The sequence below is a fragment of the Pezoporus flaviventris genome, unplaced genomic scaffold (assembly GCF_033815535.1).
Source record: "Pezoporus flaviventris isolate CSIRO_AGI_PZ_B2104156 unplaced genomic scaffold, CSIRO_AGI_Pfla_v1 ptg000047l, whole genome shotgun sequence".
Taxonomy (NCBI): domain Eukaryota; kingdom Metazoa; phylum Chordata; class Aves; order Psittaciformes; family Psittacidae; genus Pezoporus; species Pezoporus flaviventris.
Genome location: NW_026892595.1, coordinates 16,565,273 through 16,588,204, shown reverse-complemented (window position 1 = coordinate 16,588,204; position 22,932 = coordinate 16,565,273). Strand labels below are relative to the sequence as shown.

The 22,932-nt window shown below is 37.6% G+C and overlaps 1 protein-coding gene across 2 annotated transcripts; it reads left to right on the top strand.

The window, feature by feature from the left end:
- Positions 1 to 230: 230 nt before the first annotated feature.
- Positions 231 to 21,061, top strand: HEPACAM2 (HEPACAM family member 2). Of its 2 annotated transcripts, XM_061468478.1 has the most exons (10): positions 231 to 713; positions 3,576 to 3,926; positions 4,875 to 5,159; positions 10,950 to 11,246; positions 13,636 to 13,761; positions 13,846 to 13,870; positions 13,993 to 14,030; positions 15,319 to 15,392; positions 17,211 to 17,323; positions 20,590 to 21,061. In XM_061468478.1, exons 1-10 carry the CDS (start codon positions 644 to 646, stop codon positions 20,597 to 20,599), a joined length of 1,389 nt encoding a protein of 462 aa, XP_061324462.1. In that variant the 5' UTR covers positions 231 to 643; the 3' UTR covers positions 20,600 to 21,061. The 2 variants fall into 2 exon arrangements, with proteins under 2 accessions (XP_061324462.1, XP_061324463.1); XM_061468479.1 differs by lacking the exon at positions 20,590 to 21,061 and having other exon boundaries at positions 17,211 to 17,327.
- The last annotated feature ends 1,871 nt before the right edge of the window (positions 21,062 to 22,932 follow it).

Genomic DNA, 22,932 nt, shown 5'->3' with positions numbered 1-22,932 from the left:
TTCGAAGATGCTTGATAGACGCTTCATGTTACATCTTATTTAAGAGATAGGGAACAAAACCAGTGCTGAGTTATGCTTATGCTAAGGAAAAAAAAAAAAATACTGGAAAGTTACAGGCTTGAAAGTGCTGGAAAAATATGTAAGCAAGGCTCTTTCTTTAGTAGCTGATTAATATTTTTTATAAGAGAAAAGGAGAGGCTGTCACTGGAAAAGATGAAAATTCTGACTACTAATTCTAGCTTGAAATAAGCAGAACCATCTACTAGTATGGTATTTTTTATGAAACTGTAACTAAAGGATGTTAATAAGGATGTTTATATAACCTGTACACTGGCTGCATTCACTTATTTTTGTTAATTCAATGTACTTTGTATTCTGTGCCCCATTTATTATACTCTGTGTTGTATTTGCTACGACTGCCAGGGGAGGGTTACGATAAAGTCAGAGGCAATGAAGATGGGTGCTCATCTAACAGGTGCTCCACTCCCTTTGTTCTTTGTATACACATATTCAAATCACATAAGGCAGGGGACAGGATAGGGCCTGTTAACTCATTGCTGATTTCCCTAGCAAATAAACGAGCAGCTGCAGGTCCAACCCCTGGCTTAGCACTGCTGAGAAGGTGGCATTTGTCTGGGACAGGATGCTTTCATGGAGCCCTTTAGCCAATTTCTTTTGGGACTTACAATGCAAACTGTATTTTCTGCTTGTAGGTAAGAAACATTATGAAATATATTTGATTGTCATTGTGAAAATGCAAATTGTTTTTTTTAAATTTATCTTTATAAATTTCAAGATATTTCTGTTGTATAGTCAGATGTTTCATATCAAGAAAGTAGCCTAAAAGCTTTTAAGTAGATAGTGTCACCTCAGTTTATGTGTGGAGCTATAAAGTTTTAGCAGCTGACAAAGATGAATGCTATACATAATCTGGTTATAAAACATGGGCATAGATGGCATACATATTGTCACATTTTACTGAGTAATATATACATTGTGTGTTCTTGTAAGGCTGGGCAGGTTCTGAACCAAAGTTTACATAGAAACAGTTACACATCTCTTTAAAAATGTATTATGTTGAGACAGTGCCGATAACATTATTTTCCACTTCATTGGGATGCCTTATAGTTAATATAGAACATTTATAGTTAACATTTAAAGGTACTTTGGATGATACTAAATGAAGCTTTCAATCAACTGAAGAATGTCTTCCCATTAATAGCACATTTGTTTGGTATCTGGGTGCAGTTTTCCTAAGTTATGTATTTGTTATTCTTGCGGCTGATAAAGTGTAGGTTTTTGACAGGAATGTCCTGTGATCAAATGTTAGATAAACATATTTATACAAACTATTGTAATTGACTTTTTCTATATTTAATTGTTTCTGTGAAGTAGTGCATCCTCTATACATTCATGTGTAAGGACAATTTTTCTTTTACCTTCTTTGTGAACTTCATATACAGTCACCTAGTTTCCTTGATTTTGAGCTAAATACTTCATCACGAGTTTAGGTTTCATAATAATTGCAGGTTTATATAAAAATTATTGGATTACTTTAAAAATTAAACCCCCAGGTGGTAAAAAACACAGTGAATATGCACTTTATCTACATTAACACTTTATTGGACATTTGTTATTAAAATCCTACAAGAGATGCTACTGTAGAAGCAGAATGCTTTAGAGTACATGTTTGTTCACCAGGAATTCTCGTTGTATACCCTTACTCAGATGTGCATGTTTCTTAGTATGGGAAATGTGCAGCTTGTACTTTATATCATGACAACAATCAATGCTTTGGAGGCATGACACAAGCCCACCAAAGACATTGATCTCAGAAGCTAAAATTAGGTGCAATAACAAAACTCAGTGGAACATTTTCTTGGACAAAAATCCCAAACTGGGTAAGAGCATGCCTCAGTCTTACCTAGTATAAATAGGGGTATTTAAACTGCAGACTCCCTGGTCCATAATGTCTGGGTTTTTTTGCATAAATTAATATACTTGCAAAAATTGTAAAAACTATTGTCACTGATCTAGAACATTTTACACCAAGTTTGGGGTTTTGGAAGAGCTGAAGAGCTGAGTGAACACTGGTGAAAAGCAGTTGAGAAGCCAAATTCACTTTGACAAGGAGATCTTGTTAAATTAATGATAAAACCTTGCTATGCAGGTTTCAGTTTATGCCATAAACTCAAAAGTTATGTCATAGTTTCTTATTTAAACTAAAGCTGCAGCCATTGTTTTATGTCAACAACAACTGTTTTGCTTACCAGTACTGGTGATAGCAAAGTAAAATGGAAGCAAAGAAAAGATCACTGAGCTCCAAATGGAGGTCATTTTGGTGCAGCCTTTAATGGTCATTATACAAAAACTAGTTTTCAGAATTCTGTTGTCTTGGAAAAATGTATATTATATTTGGAAAGCTATAGATGTAGGCTTAAATTATATTTAATTTGTGCCTGATGAGAATGAAGTAAGAGTTTGGCATATTGGCTTGATTTCACCATTAAAATTAAAGATTAGTCCCAACAGTCTTCAATTTTAATTAAAAATCAAAATTAGGGAAGAAGAGAATCATAGAACCAAGGTTTAGGTTGAAAAGACCCTTAAGATCATCAAGTCCACTCAGCACTGCCAAGTCCACCACTATACCGTGTCCCTAAGTGCCACATCTACACATCTTTTAAATACCTCCACAGGTAGTAACTCCACAGGTAGTAACTCCACCACTTCCCCGGGCACCTTCACTTTTAGTGAAGAAGATAACCCTTTCAGTGAAGAATAACCCTTCTGATGAAGAACATTCCAGACTGCAAAAGATTTGATCTCTGTGAAAGCAAGAGATCTTCTGTAAAACCCTTGCCTTTGACAGAGCACCATTATCTAATAATTTCTTCAAGCCTCAGTCTGCTTTGCCCCTCACTCTGCATGTCATGGAGGATCTCCTGCATGCTGATGGCACCCTACGAAATCACCCCAGCAGACCCAGATAAAGCGATAAAAACTTCAGTCGCCCAAAGCCACTCCTGAACAGACTCCAGAGGAAAGAATTAGTTCTGCCCTCACCACCTCTGGTCTTTGCTGAAAGCATTTCCTTAACTGCAGAACAAAGTCTCTTTCCAAGCTGTTACATGGAGCCACTTTTCCCCATGAATCAAATGGAACAAAGTTAATTACAGTTTTTAACTGAGAAGAAATCAAGTTTACAGTTCTCTTTATCTTACTTTATGATGGTGGTACCTTCTATACTGGTAGTACCAGTAATCCTACTGCTTGCTATTCCTGCTCTGTTTTTGCTAATTTTCTGCACAAACAGATCTGTGAGAAATATTTGTTATACATATTTTATGATTATACTGCAGCTGTTACTGGCTTCTTGTTCTACAGCACAATTGCTTACTGACAGCTAAATAAACCCCAAAATTGAGCAATGTCATGCAGAAAGAATAGGGATACGGACAGATTTTTTAACCAGTCATTTACAAATCTTTGTGACAGTTTCTCATTTGAGTTTTCCAGGGTTTCCATTTGTGGTTTGGGTTTGCTTATTTGTTTGTTCTTTCATTCTTATGCAGGTATTTGTTCAGCCTTAAAGTTGACAGTTCCATCTCATACCGTCCATGGTATTGAGGGGCAACCACTCCATCTTACTGTTGACTACAATTTCAATGCTACAGCTTCTGAAATACAGATAATTTGGCTTTTTGAGGGACCCCAAAGTAATCCAAAATACTTGCTTGGCTCTGTAAATCAAACAGTAGTGCCAGACTTGGAATTCCAGCACAAGTTTACTCTCATACCACCGAATGCATCTTTGATGATCCATCCATTGCGTATCACTGATGAGGGCAATTATATTGTAAAAGTCAATGTCCGTGGAAATGGGACAATAACTGCCAGTCAAAAGATTCAAGTAGCTGTTGATGGTAAGTTAGTAAAATGTAGTATCTTCATTTTGAAAATAAAATAGCAATAGTTTTAAAGTTCTGTTTCTTAGTATCCAGTTACAATACTGGATAATTTGATGCAACCATACATTAATAAATACTAACAATTATGTTGTCGTCTAGTGCTGCTGGAGGGAATGCTAAAATATGTCAACTTTAAACAAAATTAATGTATTGACTAATGTCTCTGGGTCATATGTAAAAAATTAAAGAGGTAGAGAAACCATCAATGTGAAATTAGAGAAACTTATAAAAAATAAGGTTTCATAAGGCTCTGCTGTGCTCCCAATCATGAGGAAAAAAAAAAGCAGGGGGAGAAATAAAAAAGAATGATCTAAAAGAATGTCAGGAGGCTACTGTAGTTTATGGATTATACAGAGGGAGCCCTGAAACAGTTGGGCTTGGAATAATGAAAAGAATTGCATGGTGTCATGCCAAAGTTGTAGCTGTCATTTAACTCCCATACCCATCCCAGTTTGCAGTCATCCTCACATCTGGACTGACAGTGTATTTCAGCAGTGCCCAGTGTCAGCAAAGCTGTGGGCAGCCACAGTGAGCTGTGGGCAGTCATGCTTTGCACTCTTTTCATTTCTGTGGCCTCAGGGATTTGCTTATGAGGTAGGAGCCAGAGGTCACTATACACCTGACTGCAGCCCTTGTCCTCGTACCAGTATATACACTCTAGCTTTATATTTATATATAATATTATATAAATTTATAATATTTATAATATTTATATTCCAGAACAATTCTTACAGTTACCAGCTGAGAATTCAACCTTCTTTTTTAACCACATTTAATAAATAAAATTTGAAATGCAAGTACTTTCTGGGGAGGATGTTGACTGCTATTTATATCATCTTGACAAGGAAAACTGTAATATACTGGCTTGTCACTTTTACAACTCTGTATCACTTTATTTTACAGTTCCTGTCACAAAGCCAATTGTACATACTGAACCATCTTCAGGAGTAGTGGAGTATGTAGGGAATATTACCTTAAAATGTACCATGGGTAAAGGTACAAGGGTAGTTTACCAGTGGATGAAAAATGGGAAGCCTCTCCATGCTGGCCCTAATTACACCTTTTCATCGAACAATGCTACACTTCTAATTGTTCCTGTTGTAAAAGAAGACATTGGGAATTACAGCTGTCTGGTATCTAACCCTGTCAGTGCAATGGAAAGTGAGATAATTGCACCCACCATATATTGTGAGTATATGAAATATTCATAATTACCTTTGCATAAATGATCTGGCTGGAAAGAGTGCCTCTAACTGTGGAAACAGGAAGAAAACAGTTGAGTCAACATTATATGTGAGCTTATATTCGAATTAAGCTTGTTTGTAACAGCTTTAATTGTTATATAGTTGTGAAGAAAGTCTGAACTGCAGAATTCAAACAGGAACTTCAAGAATTCCACAGTACAGATATCTTCAGATTTGGAGGACATGTGACTCAAAGGAAAAAAAAATAATCATCAGATGGGTATACATGGAAATATTGTTTAAAATGGAGACAGGAAAGAATGTCAAAAAGCTAAGTACAGGAATTACCAGGCTGAAGGACTGGTATTAATGGTTTTCCTCAAGATCATTTTGAGTCCAGCCTTTTTTAATACCTCATTAATGACATCAGCATAAAGATTGGGAGTATCTCAATGAAGGTCACCTGTGACATTAAACTAGGAGGACTGAATGACTCTGTAATAGGACTGGTATGAAATTTTTTAGTAAAAATAAATGGGCATCCACATTTAGAGAATAAAAAACATGAACTTCTGCTGGTAAGATGGAGATATGTTAGGAAATAACTGAGGTAGTAAACCTGGGTGATCGAGCTGTCACAAGGTGTCTGTTAAGTGATAGTGTGATTAAGGTATGAGAAAGACATAGGTAACTTTAGGGCGTGTTGGCAAGATACTTCCAACAAGGAAATAGCATGCAGAAGATGAGGCCACATGTAGAATACTGCGTGCAGTCCCTGCACATCCCAGAGCACAGATTTCAAACCAGAAAGAAACAGCACAGAAAGGAATCGAGAAGAGACCTGTAGAACTCAGTCTGGTTTAGCAAAATCAGAGCCTAAAGGAGTATTTGCTCTCCACATCAAATGGGAAACATGAGGGAGCAAGAAGAGTTGCATAAAGGCCAATGTTGGCAGAAGAGTACGCCATAAGCTAGCCATATATTTTGACAGGAAATGAAAGCACCTGATAAACTGTGAATGTAGATTGAGTTAATGAATTAAATGAGTTGGAGAAAACAGAAGATTGGCTTAATCAGCATTCAACAATAATACTTTAATCTTAAAGAGGGCACCCTCATTTTCTTCCTTACCCCTCCTGTAACATCAGCTCTCAGTGCCTCCAAGATTTGCAAATAGCACATGCTATGTACATGACCTTACCACAATCTAATCCTCAGAAGTCAAACTGGCCTTCTCAGAGGAGAGCTGGAATCAGACAAGTCAGACCTACTTTGCCACCAGCCCTGTTCAGACATAACCAGTTTACCCAATGGCACAGTGTGGATGGAACAGTGCAAGGGCTGGAACAGCATTCCTGTCCAGCCAAGGGCTGGGGCTCACTCCTGCTTTTGCCAGGTCCTGGCAGCTGGCAGCTCATAGGGAGACCATGCCTTAGATGTGTGATTGCACCACTAGCATACTCAGAATCTACACCTCTTACTATGTCATATTTTCCTCCTTCCCCTTTCATCTCTGATTATACATCTGCTACTTATTTTTAATTACAACTTGTAAGAATTGGGTAAGGGGGTGTCTTGCATTTGAAGTGTGTGTATGGGTCTCTACACCGCAGCAGGAGAAGAGAAAAAACTGCCTAAATTAGCAAAGGCTAACAAGGATATTTATAGACAAGAGCTTATCCCTTAGGTGCAGCTTATATAACTGACAGCAATGCAGACATGAAGGTGAATAAGCTGCTGCAGAGAGTCATGAACAGGGCAGATGTGAACTGAGCTTCCATCACATTAGACAGAAGAATCATGAAAAATGCTCTACAAGGAAATTACCGGCACTGATGGAGCTTTAACTTTTCATTACTGCAGTAATAAAAGAAAAAAAAAAAAAAAGCAAAACATTAAGTTAGCAGGGTTTTAAATGCCTGCTTTTGTAGTCACAATCTCAGCTCACTTGGGTGCTGAAAGTGCTAAGAATGAAAGCTGCATGTCTATGAATGCCCTGGCTCTACTGCTTTTCTCACTTTATTGAACTATGACTGGGCCTTGTACACCTCTCTCTTCAAAGAATACCTGCACAAAACTCGGGGACACTCTGTCCAGCACAACCTGGCAGCCTTCTTACAATGCAGCTAAATCAGGTCAGGCTAGAAAAATATCTCCCGCTCTCGCTACCTTTCGGACTGCTCCTTTTGCTTGTGGCACAGCCTGTTCAACATCCACATTTCAGTCCTGTTCCACACAGGACTGGCCCCACAGATGGCTGTCTGGGACACTTGCTCTGACAAAGTACGTGCCCTTCATCTGCAGTTCCCGTACTGCTTCCTCCCTTCTCCCTCACTCAAGTGAATGCATTTTCTGGAAAATTTGAAAAATCTGTCCAAGATCTAAACTCAAAACCTATTTTTGAGCCATTGTTTAGCAGAACTTTGAAATCTAAAAGTTACTTCAGTGTCCACATTTCTGGAACCTTTTGCTGTTTGAATTATTGTGATATCCAGCTCAGAAAGTCTGTGTATGTACCAAAATCTTTGAGGCTCAGATTTTCTCCACATGCGGAAATATCATTAAAAGTATTTGCATTTTCAGAATATCCTTTTTATTTAATCAGAACTGAGGATTTTCTTTGTGCATAATTTAAAATTTGGAAAAAAAAATTTAGAGAAAACAATGCACTGCTGAAAGACTGCAACTCTTGCGCTACTGTCCATACCCAAGTTGGTGATGGGAGTTGGGAGTCTTACTTCCTGAGCTATACGAGGTCATGTAAGACAGTGCAACCTCTCCCTGAGGGGTAGTTTGTCTCCCAGCTCCCAGTTGTCAATAATGACCTAGAGCAGGCCCCGGGATCTCTATGTACCATATGTCATTGCTGCGGGGGAGTTACTGGAGGTGATAAAAAAAAGGTCAACCACAGTAAATACCTGCCATCTGCTTGGAAACAGTAACAGCCTCGTGGCAATAGAAGCAATTGGAAATATTCCCACAGAGCAGTAAATTGTTACTCAGAACAGATGATTTATTATTTTACAAGTCATTTAGTTAACTGGCTTTACTGAGACAAGAGGCAGCTTTCTGTTGAGAATGATGCCAGAAAGGAGAAGTAGAACTAAGGGATCCATGAAGGCTGTCACTGTGTTTTGACTGAGACTCAAAAGTGCTTTGTTCTTCATTTCACATTAATATTATTCTGCTTCCCCTCTAGCTGTGGTGATAATGCACCCTAGAACATGACTATTAAATTAGCGTGACCCAGAAACAAATTATTGTCATGGAGGCTGCATCAGAAACTGTTGCGCTGTGCTGATGGAGTTGAATTTAGCAGACTAAGTGGGATTTCCTTCCTTGGGACTTCTCAGAGATAGAATATATTCAGTCCTAGAGAGGAAATGGTTAATTACCTGCCTTTTAGAATTATCCTTGAAGCCATGTATGTCCCTCAGCTACCCAGCGGTCAGGGATCCCAATGTATGTGATGCCCAGGAGAGGCAAAAGATAGATCCAGGCGAAGCAGAAGGTTTACCCAATGCTTGTGTTGATTTCCTCAAGGAATGCCACTTTTCAGACTTTGCTAAGATTTAACTATTTCTTAAGAAAACTCTTGTTTTGTTTGTTTGTTTCAAATGTACTTTCCCAGCCAGTGTGCCTCAGTGTTTTTAGAATTATTTATTTCAATTTGGAGCTTTCACACGAAGTGTAGTTATGGTGTTAAGTGTTATCTGTACTACACTGTTATGATACTGATAAAAAAGCAGAAGTTAGTTCTGATTCTTTTGCAAGCTGGGGCAAATTTCCCCTATAGTGAGAGGGCACAGAGACCAGTCAGCTATTCTTACCATTAATCTCTCTTCACTTATATCAAGGGTTGTATTATCAGTGAGAAAAAAAAAAAAGCTAATTCTTCTAAGAAAGAAATGTTGGATATGAGGAACCACTGAATTACTCTGAAAAGAAAAAAAAAAAAACATGTCTCTGCCTATAAATAGTGCATGAGAGGTTTTACTTTCAGTTATGAAATAGTCGAAGTTCAGTACATCCCTCTCCTTTCCCATCTGAAAAAAGGGAAGTAAATACCTGTGACAGGCAAGCTCCTGAGAGAAGCTGGTGTTCTAGAGGGGCTCCTGTCCCCTGAAACATGCAGCTGAGTGAGGTCTGCCAAGCCAAAGTAGTGGTGATAGGTCTGCAGTTCCCAGAAATGCTCATTACAGGGTCAGCTGGCTCTTGGATACAGTAAAGCAAATAACTCAGGAACTGCAGAGCCTATGAAGTAGGAGCCCAGATGCCTCAGTTCTTCAGAATGGCCCCCACAGTGTAGGTGGGAGCAGCACTAATTCATGCTGAAGTGACTCCGTACTGCATTTCCCAAGTAAATATTATGTATGATGTTAGGCCTTCCTTAAAATGAGACTGCGTAAAGCTTACAGCTAAGAAGTAAGTAGAGAAAATAAAAAAGTTTGACAAGTTTAGGTTGTGAAATGTGGATATTTGGCTAAAGGTGGACTAAACTGAGGTCATGGTGTGATAGTCTGCATTGTCTTGTCTAAGCCTTCACAAAAAAGTCCCAAAGGCACACACAAAGTGCCTGTTTTGTGCTGCATGCTGTTTGCCTATGTGTTCCTGAAGAATAAATCAGTCTCATAAAAATAAGACAGGCAATAAATAGAAGTGTGCGTGTTAAGAGGAAGGTCTAACATCAGCCTGAATTTCCTGATGAAAAACAGCCTGAAATGTTACAGTGCCACTTCATGTAGCAGGGAATTTCCCATCCCAACTCAGCTACATTATCTTAATGCTTCCAGACAACTGTAGGAAGGTGGAAATATTACCTGATTGAACTGTGTACCATGGACATAATACTGACTTACCTTTTTGAAATGCCATTCTGTGTGAGGCATTTGTCAGCCCCTTCACTGAACTTCAGGGATCCTACCAAAAGGATGTTCTGCATGTTTTCTTCTTTTGGCTTCTGTCATTATTAGGTCTGTGCTTTTTTGATTATGCATGTAAGCCCTTAGGGAATAAGCAACATTAAAATTATTAGTTTTTTTGACTGGAAAAGGTAATTTAATAAGGCACATTTTGATTATTATATTTGCTACATTAATTTCTATAATTAAATTCTTGTAAAAATAGATTTTAACATGTAAAGATATAAAATCTCCGTGATCTGAAATGACCTAGATGTTGAAAATATTACAAGGCTACTAAAGTGGGGGGGAAGTTTTAAGTTTGTTTTAGCAGGCATTCATAGAAAACTTTTTCTGAAGTTATCTAAGGCCCACCGCAATCTAGGATACCTGCAGGATAGTTCCCCAAATAGTTATTATTCTGCAAAGTATTACAGTGAATATTTATATATTTCTAGGCTAATTTGTTCACTTAAATGTGCAGAGTAATTACTTATACCAATAAGTTTGGCATTTAAATAGAAAGGGTCAAATATGCCCCTGAAGAATACCTGCTCCTTTACTCCACAGCTTTTCAAACTGTTTTCAGGTTTTGTTCTTTTTATCATACTGAACAATGCATAGACCTGTGCTTTTTCCCTAAACAGTGATTAGATCAGTATTCAGTGGGTGTAGTCTGACATAAACCTAGTACAGATCAAGTTCTTGAACTGAAAGCCTTTTAATTGAAATGCTTGAATCCAATGCCAGACATTCTAAAGGCCAGCCTAATTTAAAAAGTCTAAGTTTAGGTATATGCTTTTATTTAAAGTTAAATTATATGCTTTGATTTTATTTTTTTTCCACTGTGTTTTCTTTATTTATGTTTTTTTTTCTTTCCTTTTTCAATGCAGATGGACCTTATGGACTTAGGGTTAAATCAGATAAAGGTCTGAATATAGGGGCAGTGTTTACAGTGGACATGGGAGAAGTTATACTGTTCGACTGCTCAGCAGATTCAAACCCACCAAATACTTACTCATGGATTCAAAGGGCTGACAATACCACTCATGTCATCAAATACGGGCCCCACCTGGAAGTTGTATCCGATAAAGTGGCCCAGAAGACAATAGATTACATGTGCCGCGCTTTCAACAATGTGACTGGAAAACGAGATGAAACTCATTTCACAGTTGTTGTTACTTCTGTAGGTAAGAACATTAAATCATTGCTGCAACTATTAAGCCCAGAAAAAGGAAATAATTCTTAGAGAGAGAATATGTATCAGAAGTTAGGTCTTGCCAACAATGTAGCAAAGGGGATTTTGGCCTTTCAGTGGGATCTTGGTTTTCCTTACCATGTGACATGGCTTGGGACAAGACCCACCAAGATGCTGAAGCTTTATGGGAGTTTGACACTAAAATATATTTGGCCATTTGGAGCTTTATCCCTTGAGCAGAAAAACTTTCTCGGTAGGCAAACCTTATCTGATCAAGTAACATGGCAGAATGGTATGTCTCTTACTCTCTTTCTTACTTTTTGCCTTTAAAAATGATGAAGATTAATGGAGAGGATGGTACGGAAATCTGCTGAATGCTGAGGTAAGCCTTCCCTCCCCAGGGCAGATTTAGTCCAAGGCTCGCAGTCCCACAGCTTTCAGGAGCTGTGAGCCCTGGGGCTCGCCAGTACACGGGATAGTTTCAGCATACATCACTGACTAAAATAACCAGGTGCAGACTCACCAGCAATGAAGGTCTTTAATATTTTACCAGTATGGTTCTGTATTACAAGAACCTTAGTTTTAGTGTATGATAACAATGCAGTAGTTTTATTACAATCTATTCATAAAAATTATTTCACTGTCATATTTATGAATCTATGAATTGACTCCTAGGTTCCACTGAACGAACACCTTTATTTCTCATGAATTATAACATTAGTTCCTGTATCAGATCATGTTAAACAGCAACAGAGCAGTTTTACAGGAAGCCTCCAGAAGCGTACATCAAAGAACAAGATATGGAGGAAGTCGGCTACCTCTTGCTAATACAGATCAATACAAGTATTTTCAGATAAGGAATGTATGCTATTAATGTTCAATAAGATAGATAGACTATGTTGCCTTTTATAAAATTTAACAAAGCAATTTCACTTGTGCAGAACAAAGAGTTCAGCCATTTGTTAGTCAAGTAAACAAGGAGAGCAGATGTCCATCACTCAGGCTGACTTATGGACTCATTACAAATCCATGGCTTTCTCTATGCTCGAAGGAAGATGAGTTACAGTTTTACATTGAGAAAACTGTACTTTAAAACTAAACATTCTGGTTATTGGTGAAAGAAAATGCAAAGACTATGTGTATTATTTCAGAGCCCTTTTCCCTGTCCCCATAATCCTAGATATAGAGACTGGACTGTGCCTTTCAAAATACTGGAAACCCCGTTGTCAGCAGCAACAGGAACTCTGGTATTTCAGAAGACCTTACACAGCTCCCCCACCTAAGGAACTGAAACTCACTTATATCATGCTATAAACAGCAGCCTAATTAATGCTAAAAATCATCAGGAAATCCCATACCTTTGGGATGTGTCTGGTTTGAAATCCACATATTTAATCTTTGGTACAACAGGTGCACATGCAGCCAGCAAACTGCTGGTGAATTACACAGAGGTGTAGGTAGATGTGAGCAATGCTAGCTCTCTGCACAGAAGTTCATCCAAGTACTGGAAACATATCCAGCTAAATAATGCATATTTGAATTGATTAATAAAGCTGCTGCTGACAAATACACAATATTAATTTACCTGTATGGATTGTGACATGGCCTTTAATTACACGGTTTTCTGCATGATTCAGAGCTAAAGGAGGAAACTGAGAGGGCAGAAGAAAATATGTCTGGTGTTTCCTAACTTTTACATTGCTGTATTTGCAAATTCTACGCAAATGCTTTCCACGTGCTTTTGTATATGTAATTATATACATATGGTGTTTGTGTTCTGTCAGTAAATCCTGCTGGAAAACTGCTGCTAATGCATAACTATCTGAGCAGAGGAAAAAATACTTTGGATATATTTAGATATGAATACAAATAAACATAATTTATTGACTTCTGATGGGATTTGATAAGTAACCAAACTGTCAGTGATCTGAAAATCTTTAGAAAAAACACAGTAGTTCAGTTATCCCCTGATACTCTACCGCTCCTACAGCTAGGAGGAGTTCTCTCCCATCTAGCACAAACTGCTCACGTAAGTGTCACCTAATTTTTTGGCAGTTCAGTTTATCTATGCCTAAAATTAGAATATGCGTCTCCTTTTTGTGATGCTGCAATTTGTGAATTACATTTACTGACCTTCATTTAGCTCTACGTGCCAACCAGTTCTGGACTCATATGCGTATCATTGCTCTTCCAGTTCAGGAGATATGGTGGGAGGGAGGAAATATTACCAATTCACACAAACCCAAATTGTATATCTATTTTGTATCTCTGTGCAGGTTTACTAGGTTCATATGAATTTCAAAAGGTGTATTTTTCAGTGTCATTGTACCACATTGTACAGAACAAGAGACTAAATACAGTACTCGTCTGCTTTGTCACAGGATTGGAAAAGCTGGCCCAGAAGGGAAAATCTCTGTCATCTCTTGCAGTAATAACAGGAATTTCATTATTTTTGATCCTAGCTATGGCTTTTTTATTCATATGGAAAAGATACCAGCCACATAAAGGTATGTAAAAGTTAAGTACGCTCCAGCTCTTCTTTTGGACCATTAGGGCAAAAAGAATAATAGTTCTTTTTTTCTTCTTTTCAGTGATACAACAGAAGCTGCAGAGAAGGTAAAAAAATAAATAATTCTTATGTCAAGTCATTCCTATCAAGAGAATTGCAATTTTTTTTATATTAATTTTCTTTCCTTGGCTTATGACATCAAACTGAAAAACATGTTTATGTTTTCTAGGCCAGAGGCTGATTACAGAAAGGCGCATACATTTTCAGGTAATACTAATAAAAGAAGCATGAGCGTAATCCATTCCTGCAGAAAAATGGCATCTCCACATAAAAAAGCAAGAAGCAAAGAAAAGGAAGTATGTTTTTAACTTGGGTTGCATATTTCTGTGCTAGCTTACTTAAGATAAAACCAAAATGGCAACAGGTCATTGTGAGTTTAGTACATGCCTGGAGTTCACAGCAGCACATACTCTGTCTTGAAATCTAGCTGCTTATTCTGGTATTAGGATCACTTCTATTCCACTCTTCACACCAATATGAGGTCAATTAGTGTTACTATGGGATAGTGAGAGGTGATACAGCATGGGAGGATCACAATTCTAAATGTTCATGGCACCAACTGATATCAAAATTGTAAGATAAAAATATAACCATACAGTATATACATTTTAGCCTCTACCATGTTCAGTACTACATTTCTCTATGTTATCAGGACCCAGTGTGTTTTTTTCATTGCCTCTTTTCCCTCCACAATCCTTCCCACATGATCCTGCACAAGGAGGCTGGAGCCCGGCCATCCTTTCTAAGGGTAGCACTTTTACTCACATTCCTTTCTACCAAAGCATCAGAGCAGGCCATAAGCTGCTGCATACAAGAGGGTAGGGAAGTATACGAAGCTTAGGTACGTAAAAATTTCACTTGATCACAGAGGCTCCTTGACTCTAGCAAGTGGTATTGGAGGAGTAAATCTCAGCACCATCTTTAGTGTTGCAGCCTTTGTTGTGGAGTGATGCCCAAGAGACAGCTAAGAGTCTCAGATCTGGACAGTTGGAGGGTAGAGAAAGAGACTCCCACCCTCACTACAAGTTGTATCTGAAGTCCCAGATACAGTTTGTCAACTGGTTTAATAATGTAGCACCTATTAGTATCACATTCCCCTTTTTTTAGTCTCAGCATTATAAAAGATTCAGGTGGTACTGCCTCACTACGGTGCTGAGTTTATGGATTATGCCTATTTTCTGTGGGAAATACAAGTAAATCAGTCTGTTTAGCCTTCCAGCAAAGAGAGTTCCAACGGCTGTACCAGACTGTTACTGAGGTTACAGGAGGCTCCTCACTTGGCCCAAGGTGCCAAGCACTGTGCATGCTGCTGTGCAGCTGTCCTGAATCTATCCACGCCAGCTTTGGAGCTTGGCAGGGAAGTGGTTTAAAGCAGATCAAACACCTAATATTTGGATGTTTCAAAAATTAGGCCAAGTTGCTTTACCAGTCATGATTTTCCACGTTCATATTACACCTCAATACCTTTTTTCATGTTTGTTTGTTCTAACTTTAGGACATGAAAGTGCTTTGGATGATTTTGGAATATATGAATTTGTGGCTATTCCTGATCTTGCCAGTGGTTCTAGGGTAGGTGATTTTACATCATAAACTGATGGTTTCATTTCTCTTTCTTAAGGTGTACTAAATATCTGTACTAGAATCCTTCTGTCAGTTTGCTCTGTTGCTTTTTGCTGGTCTCTATTACACCGTATTCATGGCTGTTGTTTACCTAGTACTTACTCTTTCTTTACTGTGTTATTAGTTTAGTACTTGTATCAACATCATACAGTAAGGAACAAAAAAACCCTCTAAAGACAACAATCTCACTTCATCTACCCTATATTAAAAGAATATTAGTAGTATTGTGTAGATAGGAAGCACTGAACCACTTGTGTCACACAAGCAAATAAAATATTTTGATGCCATTTTCTCCCTTGACCATAATGTTGCTGCTCATGCAACATACAACTCTGGCAGTGGAGGAAAGCCTCAAGGGGGTATTTAAAGTTTTCACTTTAAAAACATGTGAACTAAAGCTTAGCTATTTTTCAGAAGAATTATTTTGTTAGCTTCATGTATTGTGGGGGAGGATTTAAGCACACAAATTTTGCTAGCAGAAGAATCCTGCTACATATGCTACTTCTCTGCATTGTGGCTTTGCTGACATTACTGTATAGCAGTTGGAGATCATTCTGATGTGGTGTGTAAAAGGACAAAGAAAAAATGAGAAACAGGGCCATAAAATTTAGCACTTTCCCTCTGCTAGAAAAAATTCCTGGCAATACAATCTTGGACCTTTGGAGCACATCCATATGGTCAGGTAAGGAAGAGGTCTTAAAATATGATCAGACAGGGTCACATTAGCAGTCTTACCTGTTTTGTTATTATGATTAGCTAGCATAATACATGATGTATTAGCAAAGATAGTCATAGATTAATAAACCCTTTGCTGGGGTTAGATGATTGAAATAGAAACTTCTAGGGCTGCAGTGCTATCATAAAGGTTAGTGGAGAGGACATACTTGTACAGCAGCAGAAATAAAAGGCTTCAAGAAAACAGAGGAGGTGGACTGTATCTGTAAAATTTGTGACCGTAGAAGGCTTACTGAGCATGGAGATCAGGCCCTAAATCATCACAGCCTTAAACACACTGTGATACCCCTTAGGCTGGTCATATCAAAAAGTCACATTATTACATAATCAGGCCATTAGTAGGTCAGGAGGGACAAAAAAGTAACAAGGACAACAGAATGGTTGCACAAGCAATTAAATCCAGTAAAATTGCAAGAAATGGGAGAAACTCCACTGATTTACATTGTTACTCAGATTTACAGCATTGTAGATAAAGTCAGCATTGATCCACTGATTCATTTCAGTTAGCAGAAAAAGGAAAAAAAAATAATAAGTGGAGATAATGAAGAACTGGAGGTTCATATTAACATAAGAGCAGATTCGTATAGTTAACATACTGAACAATGACATTTCCATGTTACTTCATTTATGGAAATTCCTTTCATTTCCCTCTCTTTGACATGTTGGTGGGAGTTTCATGCTGAACCCTTTCCCTGGATATTTTCTCCTTTTTATTATCTGTTTTCTTGCTTCTCTCTGTTAAATGTTCCTTCCTTGACTTTTGGTACACTAATATGAAATACTCACTGTATTAAATGCAAGAGCTGCATCCTAAATCTAAGATCCTGATTGAATTTAAAACTATTGCTTGTGTTACTATAAACGTGATGACAACTTAATCAAAATGAAATGTAAACTGGCAGATGAACTGTTAAACCCATATGCAAGGCATTCATAGGCAAAAGTTAGAAAAAAAAGGCAGTTATGAGTTTAAATTCTGTTGATTCTTTTCCCATTTGTACTTACAGTAGGAATACTCTTTGCTACTTCTAGGTTTCAAGTCAAACTGTTCATGGCTCTGACTTTGTTCCAGGCCAGGATATGCTTAGTACAGTTTATGAAGTTATTCAGCATATTCCAGACCAGCTGAAACAAGACCGTCAACAGTAAGTTAGAGGCTCTGTGCATTTATGTGGTAGCTCAAAGAAAAATACTTTTGCAACCAGAACAATTTACATTTTGGTAGCTGGTGTTTTTGATTCCAGTGAGAGTAGAGTGAAGAAGGAAAACAGGTGTGAGCCACATCAATTCCTCCACTGTTTCCTATTCAATCCCTACTTTTTCCTTAATACTCCAGTCTGTTGTTTCATCATGTGTGAAAAAAAAAAAAAAAAAAAAAAGCTGAGATCTTCAGACAATTTCAAACGAAAATTCCCAAATGTTTTAAGAGGCTACAATATCACAGCACTGAGACATCAAGCACTTTCCACTGAGCAGGTTAAATCATCAATCAAAGCAGCTTAATCAGCAGTACAGCTTCCAGGCCTGCCAGCCATGTGCCAAGTAGAGTAAGAGGGCTTTTTTTGTAGTGCTGAAACTGGCCAGCTGATCAGTAACCATTGGTTGTTAAAATGGTCATTGAGATACTAATGGACAGTGCTCAGTCACCTGAGTGAGCGATGTCTTCATTTGTATCTTAACTAATGGTTTAGAGGAAAAGGATTCTTGTTCTGCAGTACCCTGCCTGGGAACTCCACAGAAGCACTTTTGCTGAGTTAAATACCAGAAAGACCACAGAACGTTGTGCTTATGCATTTAGTGTCTGGTAGTCCTGGTTTTGTTCAAATCACCTACTTCATAGCACTTGGCATAAGAAGAGTGAATACACTGTAAAGTTTCTGTAATTGCAGTACAGCTGCCATAAACCTGTTGTCAATATCGACAGCCTTTCTTACAAATCAAGAACAGCACACAAGACTATTTGGTAACAAGCCTTTTATATTACATTTTCCATGTTTTTATGATGTGTTCTCATTCTTTTGTGGTTGAAAACACACACTCTTACCAATATATTAATCAGTTGGCTGAATAATGATAATGTTTATGTGACTGCATTAGCATTCAGTACTTACACTATTAAAAACTTTGTGCAGGTTTCATCTTCAACTATGTGTCCAAATTATGTGTGCAAACATGCAACTATGCTTGTAAAAGCAAACTGATCAGTGAGAAAGCAATAATGAATTAGTAATGACATTTTTGCTCTGGAGTTCCTCACTTTGAAACTTAAGATGATTATTAAACCAGATGTAAAATACAGCATTCATAAAGTAAAACTTTTCTTATTCTTCTTCCTACATGTCTTCTTTCTCAACTTTCTCACAAGTACATTACACCTTTAAAAAAGGAATAAATTCAAAGCAAAGGTAGCTTGAACTTTGTGACAGCTCGGATTTTGACTCAAACTTTGCAAAACATATTCTGTAGTTGGGAAGGACTCATTTGCATAAACCCATTTTGCTGCTTTTTTCATACATCAAGATGTTAAAAAAAGAAACGTAAGAACAAAATTTTCACTAATAAAATCTGCTAGACATGATAATGGGTAAACTTCTCAGATTAGAAAGACCACTTTCATGAATTTTCCAATTCCTGATGTGCTACAAAGGAGCACTCTAAGTGGTAAATAAATGCCAGCTAAGTCGATACTGATACTTGCAGCAGGATGCTTCAGCATTCCATATGAGGAAAAAACAAAACACCACAGAATTGAGAATTGAGCTGGGAAAGTAATTCCAAACTCCTATAGTGCAAAGTAATTATTGCTTATGGATGGATCCCACAGGCTTGGTATGCAGCCATCTGTACAGTAATCAGCAACATTCATGGGAAAACTTATAAAGAACTTGCCTGCACTCTGCTTATGGCAGGAATTTCTCTTTGTAAACACCAAAAGAATTGATATTATGGGCACCAAACAGGTTTGTTGGTAAAGCGATCACTTTACTCTTATTCACAGTGGTTCTAACTGGAACTGCTCTAGCGTCATAAATATGTTAGAATTAATGTGCAAAGAAAAGTAATAAAAACAGTTTCTTTCTCAGATTTAAGTCTGAGAATCTTCCAGATCCTCTCTTTGAATCTAATTTCTGCAGTGTTAGCTAATGGTCTCTCTCTTGCTGTTAGAAATCCCGGTGACAGTACCAGGAAATTCACAGACTAGAGAATGCCTGGCACTATGGAAATAGCTTTTCCTTTCAACTTTCCCTTATGTTTTTATCAACCTTTTTATCCATTCATCCACACATGCACATATGCCTCTGACACTCTGAATAATTACAACTTTTTAGATGTGGCCCAGCTTCTATAAAGTAAAAATACCGCTGGAAGCTATTTTAAACTCTCTTTGGTTTTGACAGACTAATACCCTAATTGCAGTAAAAAAAAAAATGAGCTGAGATGATAGCTGGATTTGCGCTTTTACATTTGCATGGTGATATGAGTCCCTGTTCACGAAAGTCTTTTGCAGATGTGCCTCCCCTGCTCTTCCAAATAATCAAAGGGAAAACACAACATCAGCTTTTAAAGAAACTGTTCTGCTCCATCTTTGGGCTCAACAGTCACAGAGTGTTACACGACTGTCACATACTCAACCATTTAATTAAACACACTCTCCTAAGCTGTTTTTTAATGCACATTTCTTCAGCTAAATATAAATCCAACGAGCAACTGGGCAACAAGCTCTTTCACATATGAAAGAAATCTGAAAATGGCCGTAAGAGTTAATGAGCAAGAAGTTTAGGCAGCTTTTATACGTAACCACTGACAGCTTACAACTCTTCTGTGAGCAGAAACTGCTTGTAACTTAGGTTTCATTTTCACATCATATGAAAATAAATTTACATCATCTCCCTCTCCTCACATATGTGCTGTTTCTCTCGGTTCAAGCATTAACCATTTCAGAAATTTCTGCTCTGCCAACTGCTGAAGAGCAATGAGGATGCAAACCTTTGCCAGGCATTTCAGCGCGGGCTTTGTAGTGCGTATTACACTGACTCAGCCTATCGTTACCCTATAGAAGGTGCTCCAGCACATTATCGCTGATAACATATGAGCAACTTGAAATATCTGTACTGAAAAAGCAGCAGCGTGGGGTGGGATATTAGCCATTATATTACTTATGGCTGAGACCCATCCTATCTTTTCAAGATGCGTAAGATCTCTAGTATGTGTAACAGCTCTAGTTCTTACACATACTAAAAATTCAGTCAAATGCCCCAAAACTGTCATTCAGGCTGAAAAACTACTTTTGTGTTTAGAACTGCTGGCTTGTTTATAGGTTTGCAATAGTGTTTTTTAAAGAAAAGAAAGACATCATTGTGGACAACTGATTTATATATATATAAATACATATATATGTGTTCTTTCCTAGACGTGTATGAAGATACAGGAACAGGAAATCAAAGCATCTGAAAATATGACTGTGACTTCTTTATTATATATTGAAACGAAATGCCAACAACTCCAAGAATGGCAAAGGCTTATGCCAGCTATTCTTCAAACAGCAGTTTCTCTTCAGACTGATAATCCCTTTCCTTTGGGTACTCCAAATTACCCATTTTTAATTTTTTCTTTGCTTGTTTCCTGTTAATGAATAGTTTATTGAAAAATATGGTGTTTTTCATTCCTTACATGTGTTTCCTTTTTGTGAATACAAAAGATAAAGAGACAATTTAAAAATTGCAGTATAAAACCTATTTGGTTCATTACAATAATGGGTGGGAGGCACAGTGAGGAATCAGGCCCAAGACACTTCCCATGCTTGTTTTATTTAAAAAATGGCAAAAATTGTGTATGGGTGTTTTTCACTGGGGTTGAGTTTTACAAGAGAAGGTCTCCATAGCTGGCAAGAAGGAATCATAATAAATGCAATATATCAGATTGCAAAATACATTTGGGATTTTAAATAGAGTAATTCTTTTAATTCATTTAATGTAACATTATCTTTCAATTTACAAACATAGAAACTGATCTGCCAGGCAGTTACAGTTTTAAAATGTACACTTGTATATTATTCAAATATAGTATGTTCTCATTAAATTGTTTCCTTTGCATTTGAACTGGTTTTCTATTTGCCATAAAAAAAGCCTGTTAACTATTGACTAGAAGAGCCAGTAATATTTGAGTAAATTCTGCAAGCTGCAGAATGTTCAGGTTATTTATGCTTAAAAGTTGTAATTCCCCAGTGCAAATAAAACCAGTCTGACTCTGCTGAAAGTGTGCTACAAGTCCCTTCGTAAACAGAGGAATGCTCTTTCAGAAGCTTCTGTGGGCAGGTGTCTGAATCCTGTAGGAAAATTCACAATTATTTCACCAGGGTCAGCTATTGGGCAGTGTCAGCTGCAGCCTGGGAAAAAGGGAATTAGGAATTCAATCAGAATGACCTACAAGAGAAAGAAAAAAAAAGGCTACTTCTGTAACAGCTAATTGTATAGAAAATCATTATAGAAAGCATACAGTGTGTCTACCCTTAAAGACAGGCTGTATGGGATTATTTAAAGCACTCTGTATTAAGAAAAATAATTTACACTTATTTAAAGTATCTCCTTAATCCTTGTTTACTGAACATTCTTCCCTCCTCCTCCTTTCAACAACAAGGAGAAATACTAAAACGGGTTTCAGTGAATATTCTGATCTCATGCAAAAAAAAAAAAAAAAAAATGGGAAAAGTACAACTTGTACAACTTCACTGTTGCACATGAGGAACAGTGGACTTGGCACTTCACAGTGGCAGCTGGTGCTGCCCAGATTTGAGAGAATTACTGAGGTGATCTCAAAGATAATGTACGCACCAGATTTGCTCCCTAGGAAATAACAGACATGCTCTGACATGACGGCATCAGGCAGAAGCTGTAAATAGAAACATTTGGGGCAGAACTCTGAAGTACTGAAGTTATCTGAAGGGACAAGAAGTTCAGGGGGCATCCCCACAAATTCCTCCATCATTCATCCAAAGCTGACTTCTTTTGTGTGTTTCAAACTGGGACAGCCCTTTGGCACATGCAAAGTCTGATTTTTGCCCTCTTCTCTTCTTCTTGCTGAAGTGGATCTTTTAATTGCACTGAAATAAGCCTACAGATTTCTAAGGTGTTTGACACAATTGCATCTTACCACACTTGATGTCACTGCAGAGCCACATGGCAAAAAATGCAGATGGGTTATACAGAAATAACTATTTTTTCACCTCTGGAGCCTCTGTATTTAAAACTGCCAGTAGTATGTATTTTTGTGACAAAGGAAAATGAATCAGTTCAATATCAGTTCTCTTTTTTGCTCTTTTAAACTCACTGTAGACACATTTGGCCTGAGCCTAACTGCATTATAAGGCTCCCTTATTGATACAGGAGGCCCTTAGTGACATTGTTTAGTGGCTGACTTTGCAGTCCTGGGGTAATGGTTGGACTTGATATTCTTAAAGATCTTTTCCAACCTAGTTGATTCTACGACTTCTGAAACATTTTGTTTTAGAATCTGTGCTCATGTCTCGATAACAAGCCATTTCAAATAAGCCATTTGTCAATAATGTGAGAAGACTTTAGCAATCTAAGACAAAAAGCCACGCTAATAGTCTTATAAACTTCTGCAAAATACCTGTACAATATTTTAATAAAATAATGGTGTTTATGCAGCACGTAATGTGGGATAGTTCTGTGGGCTATGTATGGCTATGCATTTTCACTGGGAAGGACCTATACCATAAAGTTTATAAATAAGG